A 16717-nucleotide genomic window follows, 5' to 3' on the forward strand; every position below is an offset into this window, starting at 1 on the left:
ATGCCCTCGCTTTCCAATCCAACGGCTTCTGAACAAGTCACCTTTCTTGGTGTAGCAAAGCCAGCCCAGATGCACATTCTAGCCCAAACAAAGCCCAGTTTGGGACAGCAGTCAGGAAACCGAGAAAATTGTACTGTATGCTGATTTGCTGATTCAGTTTACAACATATACGAACACTCAGTTTTGGACTAACCGATAAAACTCACTCTAGCTTCCTTGAGCAAAGAAAGAAAGATATAAAAGCACGCTTCAACTCTTCTCTCATGATGAATTGATGGGCTGAACACTTGTCCAGTCACATTCGTCTGCTACATGACTTATCCACAACCAAAACTAGACATGTATACTACGTACTCAAGACTTATCTGGACCAGCCTAACTCCGAGCAACGTTTTCGAACAGAGATGCTACATGAAAGGATGCTGCGGGGATTATATATTGGCGCTCCTGTCGTCAAGCCGCCTGATCATCGATCATCACACGTTGGCGAAGAGTTTGTAAGTGCTGGCGTCCAACACGATCTGCCTGACCGCCGTGACGGAGGCGATGACGGCGAGCGCGGAGAAGACGACGGCGATGGTGGTGTTGAGCCAGAACACGACCCCCTTCTTGGAGGGCTTGAACGTGACGTTGTAGAACACGGCCGGGACGGCGAAGTCGAGCGGCAGGAAGCCGAAGGCGCCGATGAGCGCGTTCATGTCCCCGAAGAAGGGCACCATGGCGGCCACGGTGGTGCCGATGGCCACGGCGGCCGTGCGCGCGAGCAGCCTGGGCACGACGTTCCGCGGCGCGTACTGGCCGGCCTTGGGGTCCGAGAACACGCCCTCAAGGACCTCGTTCGTCGGCTGCAGGTACACCACGGCCACGGCCGACAGCTGCAGCAGAGTGAAGAGCTCCGTCATGAGCAGGAGCCACTCCGGGATGATGGCCTTGCCGTCCACCATGAAGTTGCTCAGGAGCGTGCCCTGCGCCGCGTTGCCGAACGCCCAGTACCCCGAGGTGGCCACGCTGAAGAAGGTGGTGATCACCACGGCGTAGCACAGGCACAGCCCCTTGAACATCTTCCCCGTCACCGGCGCCGCCACCGTCGCCTGCCATTAATTGCCACGCATTCAGAGATTCATCAGTACCTAAACCACTGCGCAAATACTGTTCAGATATCCTGGTTGTCTCGGTTCTTAGTACCTGTATCTCGGGGATGATGCCATTGCCGTACGTGGTGGCGACGACGGCGATGGCGTTGAACACGCCGTACACACGGCTATGGGTGTTGCCGGAGATCGAGTAGTCCTTCGGGGGCGCTCTGTCGGAGGTTCCTGTCGTGCATTGCAAAGCTCGTCAGTTGGAAGCTTCTTCTTTTTATTCTGAACTTGTGAATCCATGGCTCTGAAAACGGGCCTCTGTACCTAGGTAGATGCAGCCGGCGACGGCGCAGAAGCTGTAGGAGAGGCAGAGCATGAGGGAGACGAGGTTGACGTGGCGGAGGGAGTGGAACGACGGCAGCTGCGCCAGGATCATCATCCAGCCGCCGAAGATGGCCACGAACACGTACAGCTTGATCGTGCCGCCGGGGACGGCGATCAGGTAGATGGCCTGCATGCATATATGCGCGCACCAGAGATGAGGATCCATATTCATTCGACGTGATTCCTTTTAATTTCCGTGCGTCCAACGTGTCACCCCGGCACGATACGGGTCGCAATTAACCCGCACGTACGTACCTTCATGCTCTGGCCGGCCAGAAGAGTGGACGCGACGACCGCTCCGAAACACACCAGGAACTGGATCGGCCCGATGTAGTAACGCCCCCACCCAGGGCCTGCAGCAACACCGTGGACAATTACCAGGGGTCAGAGAAATGCTTGAACATGCACAGATATGGAAATTACTGAATTTACCAACACATGTGTAAATTTGGGGTTATCTTAAACTACTGTGCCAGTGAGGGACTTTGAGAACTAGTCAAAGAAATGAACCCCATGCTGGTCTTTTCTTCGGAGATTGCTTTCCTTACCATGTCGGCCACGAACACGACCCACGCTAGTAGTGTGTCATACTGCCCTGTAGCCAACACCTATCCAGCGGGTTGCAATTATTGGGAGATGCTCACGTGATACTACTGTAGAGTATGTTATGTCATCCAACTGAGGAAGCGGCTAGAACCATCCAGTGGTTGTCGGCTTGTACTAGTCCCTTGACCCGCGTGTCCACGTGCTTTGACGAATTTATGCCTGCGAAACCCTGAGATCGAGCTCACATGCATGGCCAAAGCCAACATGGCTATTCGTGATACGCTGTCGTGGACTTGCCAGTCCCAACACGCCCATTGTTTGCCCATGATGCACTTCACATGTCTCCATGCGAACAGCTTGATTACTGTAGCCCCCGGAAACCGGGCGACTAATCAGGCCACGCGCGTATCACGCATCAGTGAAAGCGATGGTCGATCTGGGCGTCTGGGCTCCCCTTGGCCTCTTGCCAACAAGCTTTGCTCTCGGGCGAGCACTATCTAGCCATTAAGGCCCGTCAGGCCTGCCCAATAATTGCCTAATCATGCTCTTTTAGCATGATACCAGCAGACCAGTTCCAACATTTCTGCATTACGGGTGTCCATCAACGACTAGTAATTCTTTCCCGCGCATGACTAGAGTTTTTGACAGATCCTCGCCAAAAAAAATAAAAAATTTGGAAGATGAGGCATCGTGCTGGCCACGCACGCAGTGAAGTGGACTCATTCTGTTGAGTTCCGCGCTTCAAGACAGACGCCGGCCGGTGCTCTACGGAATCTTACCTGCCCCGATATCCGTGATCCGATTAGCACTACTTTACGCTAGTCCGCCACGTAATCGTACTATACCCCAAAAACTAAATCTTGACCAATGTATTTCTGTGAGTGTGAGCAGCAGATACGAGTACTGTACCTAGTATGTCGGTGGCCATGTCCCTGAAGCGGAGCTGGCGGCGGCCCTGCTGCGCGTGGTGCTCGAGGACGCGGGAGATGAGGTTGTAGGAGTAGAAGGTGACGGCGGCGCCGATGACGAGGCACACCATCCCCGCCGCCCACCCCAGCGACGCGAACGCGAACGGCAGGCTCAGCAGCGGCGGCGCCACGATCGACGTCGTCAGGTGGTACCCGCAGTGCAGCCATGACCCTGCATTATATATGCATCAACAGTTTCTAATCAGTACCCCTATTTCTGTGCTTGCTTGCATCCGTGTTCCGGTTGAGGAACGGCAGATGAATATCCAAGTATATCTGATTTCCATGCACGCTCTCTGTCAAAAAGTGACTGTAAAATTTCCATGCATGCTAGCTAACCAAAAGTTCTAAAAAATTATTTGTAGCACGTCAATATCAGAAATCCCACCGCAGACCATATCGAAGAAAATTTTGTACTCCGTACAACACATTTGTTCGCAATGTCCGAAGCGCACGTCATCGCGCTACACTCAGTTGTCGATCTTGTCCCCAAAACCAAGAAATTAATACGAAAGCGAATAATACATGAGTACATGATTTAGTCCAGAGTAAGGACTTCCGAGAGAGAGCAAGGGAGCTAAAAGGATTTGATTTACTTACTCCGTTCCACGCGAAGTGACTTTGCTATTACGTGTATGTATACGGTCTTTAGGCAATTCTGTGAGACGGAGGGAGCATGTTATGTCTGTACCTAATCTTCGACGAGTGACACAAACCTACACGCGCACTTGTTTTCCTTCTTCTCTAAAGTGTGTATTAAATATGATTGTTAGCGTCGAATATCATACCGGCCAACTGGCCTGCAGCCGCGCAGTAGTCTATTTCTGCAATACTTATTGCTATCCAGCGTATGCAACATGCATGTATGATATACTAGTCCACAATAAACACACACCAGGCTAAATTGTCCACGATTCCTGTCTAATATATTTATTTCAAATAAAATGTCCCAACATCTTTGATCGTTTGACTAGGCCCGTTTGGAACAGGGAAATGCCACGAGTGTAAAGTTCCGACGAAAATGCTGCTTCCTCTTATTCATAATAAATGTCAAAAATTTAATGCAGAGTTGGTGGAAGTACATGTGTTAACTTCAAATGCCGTAATATTGATTATCGTTAGCAATATGAAAATCATGTACTCCCTCCGACCCGTATTACTTGTCGTACATTTAGTACAAAGTTGAACTAGATCAATGACAAGTAATATGGGTCGGAGGGAGTATTATGGTAACTTCCAAACATATTAACCGTTGTCGGCAACTCTTCGACCACTGAATGCATTGTCTCTTAGTGCATCTTAAACTTTTGATACTACTTTCACAATGCATTGTATTTTACATAGACTAAAAATTTGTTAGATAAACTTCACTTTTATAAAGATTGTTGAGTCTAATTGGTATATGAGATTTAATAATTTACATATACGGTCCCATTCTTGTATTCTCGTTCCTTGTTGTCCCATTCTTCCATTCTCTTTCCTCGTTACGATAAAAATTTAAAGTTGAAGTTAGGGATGATGCTAAGTAAACACCGTGAGAGGCCTTGCTTAACACAACACCGGCTAATAGTAGGAGTAACATTTAATAGAACATTGGTCGACTGGCTAAGGAGACGGATAACATGAAGTGCACATGTTAAAAACAGAGCGAAGTGCACATGGAGGAGCATGGCTATGGATAGTCAGGAATCTCAGCATATGACAAGTACAGCTTTGTTTTGTCTCTTTCTTTGTTGCCAAAGAACATTTGATTTGAGCAAGCAGAGTGCAGACGGGAGAGAAAGTAAAAGCGAGCTAGGGAAAAAAATATATAAAGCAGGTAGAAAGCACCACTCTCATAAAGTGAGCAATGAAAAAGGGTTTGAAAGGGTAGATTGGCAATGACGGATGATTCAAACATGCATCCACTGCCCGGGAACTTGTGGTCAGGAGATGCCAGAGGTGGAACTGTGGCATGAAATGAGCAAATCATTTGCGGGGCATGGACGATCGTCGCCTCTGTTCTCTTGCTAGCTAGCCGGTGAGAGTGCAACCACAGACTGAGTAATCACCACCAGGACATCAACCACTTACAGACAGATCAATCAGCAGGATGGCGTATATAATCAATCATTCAATCATATCTCCTTCTATGTTACTGCCTAGCTAGCAACATCGACTTCGTCTTGCTAGTATCGCCAAAATGAGCTTTGCTAGTTGCTCCAAAATGAGCTTGCCGCTTTGGCTACTCCAAAATGAGCTAGCTGCATCGACTTTGTCTCGTCAGTATCCCCAGAATGAGATAGCTACATCGATTTCGTCTCGGATTAGTATCCCCAAAATGCGAAAATGACTTGGTGCCGAAGTGGTTAACTACTAGTACTATAACTATTTTTTCCGAAGATAACTGAAATACAGGAGTATCATTTCTCTTGGCCTCTGCATGCGATGCACACGGCCCGACGGCCGTAATTCAGGGGCAATCAATCGGGCATGATCCTAAGTTCCTAACGCTCCCCAAACAAAATTTAAAAGAAAAGCACCCAAGAATTAGAATACGAGCATCCTTATCGGGAAAAAAACGAAGCAGTATAAGCGTTTAGGCACCTTTGGACTGGAGGACGAAGAGCGCGCCGGCGTCGAGCTTCTGGCCGACGGTGTCGTCGCCGGCCTCCATCTTCTTCGCCTCCTCCTCATCCCGGCCCGGAGCTCCCATGTCGTCTAGCTAGCTCCTGACTTGCAGTGGCAGAACGGGATCGAAAAGGTAGGTAGCTAGTTTAAGCTGCCCAGTAGCAGAGTCAAACTCTCTCCCCTGCTTTGCTGCTTGCTCGGAGTACTTCGCTAAGCGAAGAGCTGTCTATATAGGCGCGCGCGCGCGCCCGTGCCTTTATGTTACACACACGCCGCGATCGCGCGCAGATACACGTCAGCTGGCTGCTGATTCCCCAGCCCGTCCACCGGCAAGTTAAATAAGCTTGGAACGAAATTACTTAACACGTTCATATGTATGATTAATTAGTGATTATGTACACCCACCCAGATTGTGTTGCCTGGAGTCCTGGGAGTTTTTTTTTTGGGAAAGGATAGCATAAGTGCAGCGGTAGGAGAACTCGTTTTCGACGCTGGCCATAGCGCCAAGCCGCAAAGCTTGGCCACCGGCTGCTAACTGGGTTTGGTTGCTAGTGCGTATCATCGGGATGTTACATGTTGGGCGCGACGTGGACACGCTGGCTGGAACCTGGAGATGAGGATCCTGAATTCCTGATGGAAAATACTAAAATTGAGTGGGTAAGTAGCGTTCGCTGTCATACAGTGCCATCGCAACAGCGCGAGAGGCACAGGTCATAAATCGGCGATACGTATACGAGACTACGATGCGATGTCTCAAGGTATCGACAATGGGCCTTCCGTTCAACACTTCAACTTGATGTTTTTAATGAGGTCCCGTTATGTTATCGAGAGCTACATGTATCGTCACCAATAAAAAAAAGGAAGAAGATTGATTTCGGCACAGGAAGCAGAGATCTCCAGGCCATCTGCACTTGTTGCGTGGTTCGTACAGGTAATGTGCCAGCACCAAGCACGTGCCACTTGCTAGAGTTAGGCGACACCAAGCCAATTTTGCCAGCACCACCCGGGTGCTATTCTAGTCCTTTTACAAGTTCTAGCCAAATAAACAAATTTTGATGGGTTTTCACACGTCAGTAAGTTGTGGAACGGACAGACTCAGAGAAGATCACATTCGTGGGTCTGCATCTCTAATCAACCACTTGTACGTTGTTCTTGGAGAAGGAAAGGTAATTAAACACACCGAGACAGACTGCTGTATTCTTAAAAGATCCGTATACGAATGCAATCGCATGGATTATTTTGCAGCCTGGGTCATTGGGTGGATATGTATATACCCCGGTGTGAACTTCAACACGATCACGTGGTCGTGGACGGTGACTTCCAGGCCAATGCGCTCGCTCATGTTCAATGGTTGGTTAACCTGACTAGTCAGCTGTTCATGAAATGTTCTAATCATTTCAAGCGACTAGCTAGATCCTATGTGCGCTGAAAAAGTATTTTCTTCTTGATCTTTGCATATAAAGATGCACACGGCCTACAAAGTCGCGCGTCCGCGGTGCCTGTGTGTTTACGCTGCTATCTGCATTAAACAAGTATACTCCGTCAACTGTCAGTGTGCATTAGTCGACCACGGAGGTGACACCGCGCAACGGAAAGGAGACCGACAATCTTTCAAACTGATATTGAATCCCTCGCGTCGATTATTTGCGCTGAAAATATCTACTCCGTACCATTTTGACAAGTCGAAGAAGCACCCGGCGACCTACGTGTTCTTCTCCTGCACGGGCATGTTTTTTTCCTACCGCAAAATAGGAGGCAGGGGAGGAGGTTGTCTAAAGTTGGCGATCTGAATGCAAGAAAGGTTCAGAAAAGCTAGGATTTGCAGTGGAAAGGGCGTCCACTGATCGCCATGAGTGCGTTCTGGTAACACAGTGCCAAGCCAGGAGCAGCCAGCCCCGGTTTACTGCGTCAACAGCCAACCGGTGATCGTGTCAAAGTCTCGAACATGAACCATGCGACAGAGACAGCTGGTGATTGATTAAGAACGGAGGCGGAAACTTCTGTTCCCGCCAGTGCGTAATGCGTGAATTCCTTGCCGTTGCACATGTCCTCTAGCTAGCTTTTGCTAACTAATCTGGTTATATATCATCATGACGAATGCAGCGCGCACTGCAAATGTTCTGCAAGTGAAATTTTATTCTGCAGTCACGAGTCAAAAGGCAAGTGGGTCTCTTAATAAAGTGCAGGATAAGTGCGAATGCGACTATTCTTCTTGGGTGCAGATCTCCTGGATTAGTCTCCAACGCCAGCAGGTTAAATTCAACAAATCAAAGACCGTTGCTTAATTTTGACGGATGCTTGAGGGGACATAAACAGAAGAGTATTTGACTCGGCCTACATACCAGTGGAGGCGACCTCCTTACCCATCAAGGAGTCGGTCAGCTGCAGTTTCAGAGTGGTACTGGTGGACAATGACTTGGGCTAATTAGCTGCTGCTGTTTTTGTTTTTTCTTAACGTGAAGCACTTCGTTTCTGGATCCTCTTCTTCCAATAGAATGAGCAAAGCTTCCTGCCATCGCATCGACGGACGAGGTTGTGTCTGTCTGAGTTCTTTGTCATCCATTGTTGCCCAACCTCCTTGCTGTCGTCAGGCTCCCAGTGTCCGGTGATGCCGCTCCACGCCGCACTCTGCTACTCACTCCTTTCCATATTAAGTGATTTTCATCTAGACTTACTTTGGGCATAGATACATCAATATTAGTCAAATTTGAGCCCCTTAATATAGGACAGAGGGAGTACAAAGCAATGAAGCACGGAATTTAACAGAGATGTCTGCCATATATTGGTATTTCTCAATCAATTCCATTCTTGTTTCCTCTGCTGGACCAGGCGGGAACTCAATAGTCAGCGACGGTCTTCACCGAATTAGATATCGAAGTGTAAAGTTTACTGATTATCAATTCAAGGGTGTTGATTAAAGAAGGATTTTGACTTCTTGGTTGCGTCAAATTAAGCTATGTTCTTTTGGTACCAGGTGAGAAAATTTACTAAGGGGGGACCGGCATTTGTCGTTACCAAAAAATACCGCTCAGTTAGTTACATTGTGAAAAATTTCAAACAAAATTTAAATTCAAACTTTTCCATAAAAGATGGTTTTATTTTGAATTCTTTGTAGACACACAAAAAAACATTTACATGACATGGCAAGCATCCATTTTTGTTCTAAGTGATACACTTAAGTTAAAAAATAAAAAAATTGGTACCAAAAGAACACTTCAAGACCCTGATTAGATAAAAATACATAGCCAATCATGTTTGTGTTTTTTTGCTTAACTTAACTTGTTAATTGAGCATATAAAAAAATAAACAATTTGTTTATTGAGCATATAAATTACTTCAGAGTGAGCATCCATTTACAAGTTAAGTTAAAAAATAAACAATTTGGTGTTTTTTTGCTTGGGCACACTTCATTTACGGTGAGACATTGTTAATCGAAAGTTACCAGACGGTAACGAAAATCACCACAACCAAGACCCTGATTACAGATAAAAATACATAGCCAACCATGTTAACCCTTTGTTGTCGGCTCGCCTGGAACGAGTCTGACAAAGCCAACTACATTCCTCCTAGGTTTGGCTTACGCATCGTGTCTTTTAACCTTTGGCTCCACGACAGTGTTTAGTTGTCCCTTCTGTTTCGTGCTTCTTTTTTAGCAGAGATTTTAGGAGGATGTTGAGTTAGTTTGACAAGGTAGTACTCATTTGTTCCAAATTATAAGATGTTTTAAGTTTGACAAGTAGTGCTTCTTAAAGTTTGACCAGAAAAACGTACTACCAACATTTACAACTCTAAGTCAGACTTATTGAATCTGACATGATATATAGCCTTTTTAGTATACTTATTTGATAGTACCTTGGCCAAATACTCAAAAAAAAAATTGATTTACAACAAAGCTAAAACATCTTCTATTTTTCTATAACGTTGGCCAAATACTCATTTTTATTTTTGATTTAGAACAAAGGTAAAACATCTTCTAATTTAAAACAAAGAGAGAGTACTTTCAACATGTTTCAGTTTTAGTTGGTCAACTATTTATTTTGTTGATGTTCTTTTAGCAAATCAAGTTGCAAAAGGACGCTGGAAGGCGTGTTTGAACCAACACCAACTCTCGTTTACCGTGGCTTCAAGTTAAACAATCATAATTTTGAGGGATTTTACACAAACAAACTCCGCCACTAGAAATGCCCCCACGTTCCCTTCTCGCTCCGCATCAAGGAGCATCAACCGTATAGGCAGACATAACTTCTAAGCCCACAACGACTGCCAACAGAAACATGAGACTCTCACAGCCACTCCATCTCTTTAACCACAACAAAATATCATGCCATCAGCCAGCTAGGAGGAACTATTTCTCCCGGGGAGTGCCTGCAAGGATGTCTTGATGAACAACACCACTGGCTCTTAGCAAGTCGGACCAGGGGTTTCACCCAGAGCTTGCATAGGGGGAGAGGTGAAGCCATGAGGTAACCCACGACCCGAGGCAACCATGCATACGGCCGTTGCCGAAACCTGCGGGGCTGAGTTTTCGCTCCGCTCCATCACCACCTTAGGCCGAAGAATACTGGCCGCATCGAGCTATGAGAAACACGGCTCAATCTGGACGAGAAACACTAACGCTGTCGAATTAGCGCCAAGGAAACTTGAGCATGATGCCCACCCTGACGCCCACATGCCCAAGAAAAGCAACCAACACTGCCACCATAAGACCCTCAAGAGACCTGCCCGTGTGCCACCATCTAAGATGGACACGTATGCGTCCAAAACCCTAGCTTTAAACATGTGAGGGGAGGATTTGTGCCTTTGCAGTAGCCTTGGAGACCGAGCGACATGAAAGCCCGATAGTATCCCGAGCAAACACTATTCCATACATCAATCTAAGGTTCTAACATGTGAAAATGGCTTGCACACGATATGACACCGACGTGGCTAAATCCGATTCTTTTCATTCATCTTCTGGTTGGACAATGAATGTCATCGATGCATGTAAGCGTGCGTGCCGTGTGAAGATCATACTCTCTCCGTCTCAAATTAAGTGAGTCAGATTTGTCCAAACATACATGTATATCTATCTAAAAGCGTCTAGTTACACGTAATATTTTGGCATTTAATATGAAATTGAGGGAGTATGTAAAACGTTTTACGTATAACATTGTTCTTCTAAACGTGCCAGTGACAAAAGGAACCAGCAACATCCGCGTACAAGCCGCTCACTGACGCAAACGTACTCGCCGAACAACTTCGCCGTCACCCTATCCCAAATTTTCAAACGCACGCCACACGCCCACACACAGCCCCATAACGTCCACCTGACGCCGTGGGCGCCCAAGCGCAACCCCCCTAGCAAAATCTCCGCCTCCGTCCCCCACGCACGGGAAAGTACGCGTCCAGCTCACACTGCCTCTGCCACCCTCATCACTCTCCCCCCTTAAACCCTCGCACCACTCCTCTCACCCCCAAGCGCCGCCGCTCGCCGGCGGTGAGGCCCCTCTCTCCCGCCATGTCCTCCTCCTCCGGTGCGCTGCCGCAGCCTCGCCGCACGCGCCCCGGTCCCTGGCCCCCGGCGCCGCCGCCGCAACCGCAGGCGCAGCCCCTCTCCTGGGCCAAGCGCACCGGCTTCCAGTCCCGCGTCTCCGGCGAGTCCACCTCCACCGCCTCTGCCCCCAACTCCGGACAGGCCCCGCTCCCCCGCCCCGCTGAGGCCCCTGCCGATCTGGAGTCCGGCCCACCGGCCGGGCCCAACTCTGCCCTGCCGCCCCCTCCTGCCGCCGCAGTGACCAATGCCAAGCCGCAGCAGGAGCAACAGCAACGACCGCCACCAGCGCCTCCCGCGAGGGTGCGGAGGAGGGATTCAGATGGTGGAAGGCCGAATGGGCAGCCGGCTGCGGCGCCGCTTCCGCAGCTGCCGGAGGAGGAGGATCCACCGGAGCGGCCGGCGCGCGTGAAGTACGAACTTCGTGACACTCCTGGAGCATGTAAGTACCTGAAGGAGGAAAACTGGAATGCCCACGTTCTGATCAGAGTTGTATGGCGTGCTAGTCTAATGTAGGGGTTTGTAACCTGTGTTGCAGTTCCACTAGTGATATATGGATTCCAGCATTACATCTCCATGCTCGGGTCGATCATCCTAGTCCCGCTTGTGATTGTTCCTGCAATGGGCGGCTCAGCTGTGAGTGCATCATTAGAATTTTTTCACTAGTTCCTATAGCATTACTGTTTGGCCGGTGTGTTACCTAATATATGCTGATTGGATGCATTTCTTTTAGGATGATATGGCAGCAGTGGTATCGACGGTGCTGCTAGTGTCGGGGCTAACCACATTGCTGCACACGCTCTTTGGAACGAGGCTGCCACTTGTGCAGGGACCATCCTTTGTATACCTTGCTCCTGCGCTTGCAATTATCAACTCCCCTGAATTCTTCGGGCTCAATGACAATGTATGCATACATCCTTTTTTCTTTTAATTTGAGCTGATGCAACTTCTAAATATGCTAGTGGAACATGGTGTAATGCATGGCTTGCGAAGTTTCTTTTAAAACACTTCTCAGTGAGATTAACACAACGTGTTTCATTGCAGAACTTTAAGCACATAATGAAGCATCTCCAGGGGGCTATCATAATAGGAGGTGTATTCCAAGTGCTGTTAGGATATACAGGCCTCATGTCACTACTTTTAAGGTTCACTTCCTTGCTGCTAATAAGATCAAACCATTTTCTTTTGTAGCTGTCTACTGCCATTTGGCAGGTTGCTAATGGTGTTTTTTCACAGCATACCTAATTGGTCTCCGTAGCAAATGAATCAAGATTCATATACAACTTATGCATATGCCCTCGATTTTGAAGTAAACATAGCATTATCGTATTAAAGCTATTAAATACGTATCAAAGATACTTGATTCATTGGTAGCATGGGAGAGAATGTTAAAGCCTTCATTAGTTATTAGGGTGTTACAAATATTGACATTTTCATGAAATGAAAAGACTCCTTCGATTATAGCTTTAGGTGCATCTATTAGTTAAAAATCATTGGTAAACATAAAATTCGTGCCACTTAGTTGGTGCATGCAAGTATGCAACTCTGTATGGTATCAGAGTTGAGATGTCATAACTTTAAGTCCTATGTTGCACAACTTTAAGAAAACTATATGTAACCTAGCCCACATAAGTCCATGTCTTAGGCGCGAAGGAGCCAAGATGTATCTGGATAGCATAAACATCTCATTGGAATGGATCGGTCCCACATTGTGATTGTCAACCATGCTAATCTTATATTTTAGTTGTATAATTATTATCTGTTTATTTCAGGTTGATAAATCCAGTTGTCGTCTCACCAACGGTTGCAGCTGTTGGGCTTTCATTTTTCAGTTATGGGTTCACTAAAGTAGGGTCATGCATAGAGATTGGCGTCTTGCAATTGATGATGGTCATTATCTTTGCACTAGTGAGTACACAGTAAAAAAAGACTCGTCAAATGCAACGTAATATGATGTGCATTACGAACTAGATTTATGCTGATCATTAATGTATTTCCCTTGGTGCAGTACCTCCGAAAAATAAAGTTATTTGGGTACCGGGTGTTTCTGATCTATGCGGTAAGAATTTTCGGCTAAAAATATTGATATATCGTCTTAATTTATGCTGCATGGCGGCATTTACAGTGGCTGCATGAGATGCTAATTTTTGAACTATTGATGCTGCCCCCTTAGGTTCCTCTTGGTCTAGGAATCACATGGGCTATTGCTTTTGTTCTGACAGCAACTGGAGTTTATAGCTACAAAGGTTGTGATGCAAATATTCCCGCTTCAAACAATGCATCAGCCTTTTGCCGGAAGCATGTATTGAGGATGAAATCTTGCCGTGTGGACACCTCACATGTCTTAAGAGCTTCTCCTTGGTTCCGGTTTCCTTATCCGTTGCAATGGGGCACTCCAGTTTTTAATTGGAAAATGGGCCTTGTGATGTGTCTTGTATCAGTTATTGCAACAGTTGATTCTGTAAGTCAAGAAGTATTGCTTCATAGTTTGATTATATCCGCTTTACTTTACTTTGTTATCTTTCTTTCAATATTTATCATAAATAAGCTTGCAACATAATGCACTCTGTTCCATGGATAAACTTGTTCTCATTTGGAAATGGTCTACACTATCAAGAGTGTAGATCCCTTGCTAAGCACCTGGCACAAACCTGCTTCTCAGATACCTGACTTACTCTAGTTCTCGTTACCTGAAATTGGTTCCATCTGTATATAGTACGCTGACTCCATTATCCAAATTCTTCTATCTCCTAACACGTGCTCATTTGACTTAAGGTTGGTTCCTACCATGCATCATCTTTGTTTGTGGCCACAAGACCACCAACAGCTGGGATTATTAGCAGGGGTATAGGCGTTGAAGGCGTCTCCACCGTCCTGGCTGGCTTATGGGGAACGGGAGTTGGGTCGGCAACAATAACAGAGAATGTACATACAATTGCTGTGACTAAAATGGGTAGCCGAAAGGCAGTTAGCTTCGGTGCTATTGTACTCTTACTTCTGTCTCTTATTGGTAAGCAACTTTTTGTCGATGCAAAACCTCACACTTGGAAGACCAAACATCCCTTAGTCATATGATAGCATGCATGGTTCTTGCTTACTAATATCGTTGTATCTCCTTTGCAGGAAAATTTGGTGCCTTCATTGCCTCAATTCCAGATGTTATGGTTGCTGCTCTCCTTTGTTTCATGTGGGCCATGCTTTGCGCCCTTGGCTTATCTAATCTTCGATATAGTGCCACAGGAAGCTCCAGGAACAGTATTGTAGTTGGGCTAGCGTTGTTCTTGTCCCTATCAGTTCCTTCATACTTTCAACAGTACGGATTACATCCTAATACAAACTCATCAGTTCCAACTTACTTTCAACCATACACTGTGGCATCACATGGGCCTGTACGCACTGGATCTGGTGGGGTATGCACCTAACTTTCTATGTTTTGTCTTTGCATGGTACTTTAAATGAAAATTGCGGGCTTATATCCTGGTGATAGACTGATAGTGCACGAATTCTATTTTTCAACTTAAACCTTTGCATGGATATATTTGGCTGACTAGTAGAAAAGCAAATATTTGGTTCTTCCAGCAAAAGTACACTAGGGGACTGTGATTATCTTATGGATCAATGATATTTGGAACTTCTACAAAAACGTCTATATTATACAATTGGAGATTCAAAGATAATATCAAAATAAAAAGGTTAGCAAGGAAAGCATAAATCAAGGGAATTTTTTTTGCGCAAAAAATCAAGGGAAATTAACCAGAAGCAGAAAGGACAAGATTGCACACATGGTTTTTGTCTTTCACTGCTTTGGTATATTACATGACTCTTTGAGTTTTCATTTCACAAACAAGCTCATGCACAGCTTATTTTGACATTTTGCTACCTAAGGACAAGCTTCAACTAAAATTAATCACATTGTGCATGTCTAGTGGGTAGAGGACCCATTGTTGGATCTTCTCCAAGTCCTCCAAGTCACAAGACATGGTTGGGTTAGTTTTGACTTTTTAGCGTACTTAAATATTTTTAATGTAAATGTTCACTATTGTGGACTGTAGAAGGACTTTAGGAGAAACTTGGAAGTGTAGTTTGTGAGCTGCAAGTGGCCAATTATACTAATTATATGCATAGGTTAAGGTCCAGAATGTTAATTTAGAGGTGGTTCCGTGTAGTTTCTTCCAGCAAAGAACGCAGTAGCCTCGAATCATATTTTTAGATACCATGGCATGCTATATTAAATCCGTACCCATGATCTACGTGTTTCGCTGTGTGGGTATTCTTCAAATCTTGTGTTTAGTACACACTACAGAAACAGATTTCCTGTTCTCATTTTCTCTCTGAAGGCTGAAAAATCCCTTCATGGCACTCTCAAGAAAAATCCAGCACTATCTACAATCATATTTTATGTTAACTATTTAACTGTGCTTCTTTAATTTGGTTGTATCTCAGGTAGACTATGTCCTCAACACATTACTGTCACTCAACATGGTCATTGCATTTCTGGTTGCTCTTGTACTTGACAATACTGTCCCTGGGGGGCGCCAAGAGCGGGGGTTGTATGTATGGTCAGAAGCAGAGGAGGCATCAGGAGAAACATCTTTCGTGAAAGACTATGCACTTCCTTTTAAGATAGGACGGGCATTCAGGTGGGTAAAGTGCATGGGTTTATAGCACATCAGCAGGGGCTGTATGTTTGGTCAGAAGCAGAGGAGGCAACGAGAAAAACATCTTTAATGAAAGACTATGCACTTCCTTTAAGAAAAGGATGAGCATTGAAGTCAGTAAAGTGCATGGGCTTACAGCACATCTGCAACTCCAGAGTTTGGATTGATTTCCTTGTGAAATCCCAAGTGAAAGAAGTGGTTCGTCATGTTTCATGACAGACCGTCTGCGACTCCAGAGTTTGATGAATTGATTTCCTAGCGAAATCCCAAGCAAAAGAAATGGCTTGTCATGTTTCATGACATACCATTTCCCAACCAAGTTATTGAGTGTATATTCTGAATCACTCTTTAGGTTAGTTACCCGGTCCTCCGCAAATTTTCTGACTATTATTTAGACTACCGTGTATTATGACTGTCAGATTTTGCTTTCGTGGTATCTAGTAGCTATAGCCTTATAGGGATATGATATATACAGGCGGTAAGTGATCTGAGCTAAACCTGGACGCTGCCTCGTTTCTTTTCAGACTTGGATTTATAGGAATGAGATATCTGACTTGTAACTTGGCTAATACTAGTAATCGCATGTATGCAGTATACTTTTCCTATCTCAGATATAGATGTAGTTGTTTCATGCTTCATTTTCACGACGTTTCCTATCTCAGATATCTCAGATATAGATGTAACTTGGCTAATACTGCTCGCGATGATGACTGCCACCACAGCGCACCTGACATACACGACGAGGAATCGCGGGACAAAAGGTGCAGGGAGATTGCTGCGGAAGCAAAGGTCACCCTTCGGTATCATCATGAATGTCGTGCATGCATGCCTTTACAAACAGCGAGTTCGAGCCAGAAAGGAGCATGGGCATGCCAGGACCGAGTGCCTTGCCGCAGGCACTGTCCTGTGCCGGACACCACTCAAACTTTACTGTTTCCG

At 45.9% G+C, this 16717-nt stretch overlaps 2 protein-coding genes across 3 annotated transcripts; one reads left to right on the forward strand and one right to left on the reverse strand.

Annotated features, from left to right (window-relative positions):
• Positions 1–115: 115 nt before the first annotated feature.
• LOC100836626 (GABA transporter 1) lies at positions 116–5866 on the reverse strand. 2 transcript variants are annotated; one of them, XM_003564603.4, is made up of 6 exons: positions 5567–5864; positions 2922–3152; positions 1722–1819; positions 1407–1593; positions 1186–1316; positions 116–1091 (listed from the first exon to the last, which is right to left on the reverse strand). In XM_003564603.4, exons 1-6 carry the CDS (start codon positions 5673–5675, stop codon positions 477–479), a joined length of 1371 nt encoding a protein of 456 aa, XP_003564651.1. In that variant the 5' UTR covers positions 5676–5864; the 3' UTR covers positions 116–476. The 2 variants fall into 2 exon arrangements, with proteins under 2 accessions (XP_003564651.1, XP_024314957.1); XM_024459189.1 differs by lacking the exon at positions 2922–3152 and having other exon boundaries at positions 5567–5866.
• A 5078-nt stretch (positions 5867–10944) lies between these two features.
• LOC100836939 (nucleobase-ascorbate transporter 12) lies at positions 10945–16388 on the forward strand. The gene is made up of 10 exons (XM_003564604.4): positions 10945–11562; positions 11659–11756; positions 11854–12024; positions 12165–12265; positions 12893–13028; positions 13129–13179; positions 13294–13581; positions 13896–14130; positions 14244–14530; positions 15564–16388. Exons 1-10 carry the CDS (start codon positions 11088–11090, stop codon positions 15783–15785), a joined length of 2064 nt encoding a protein of 687 aa, XP_003564652.1. The 5' UTR covers positions 10945–11087; the 3' UTR covers positions 15786–16388.
• Positions 16389–16717: the final 329 nt, after the last annotated feature.

The sequence above is a fragment of the Brachypodium distachyon genome, chromosome 2 (genome assembly GCF_000005505.3).
Source record: "Brachypodium distachyon strain Bd21 chromosome 2, Brachypodium_distachyon_v3.0, whole genome shotgun sequence".
Lineage (NCBI taxonomy): Eukaryota > Viridiplantae > Streptophyta > Magnoliopsida > Poales > Poaceae > Brachypodium > Brachypodium distachyon.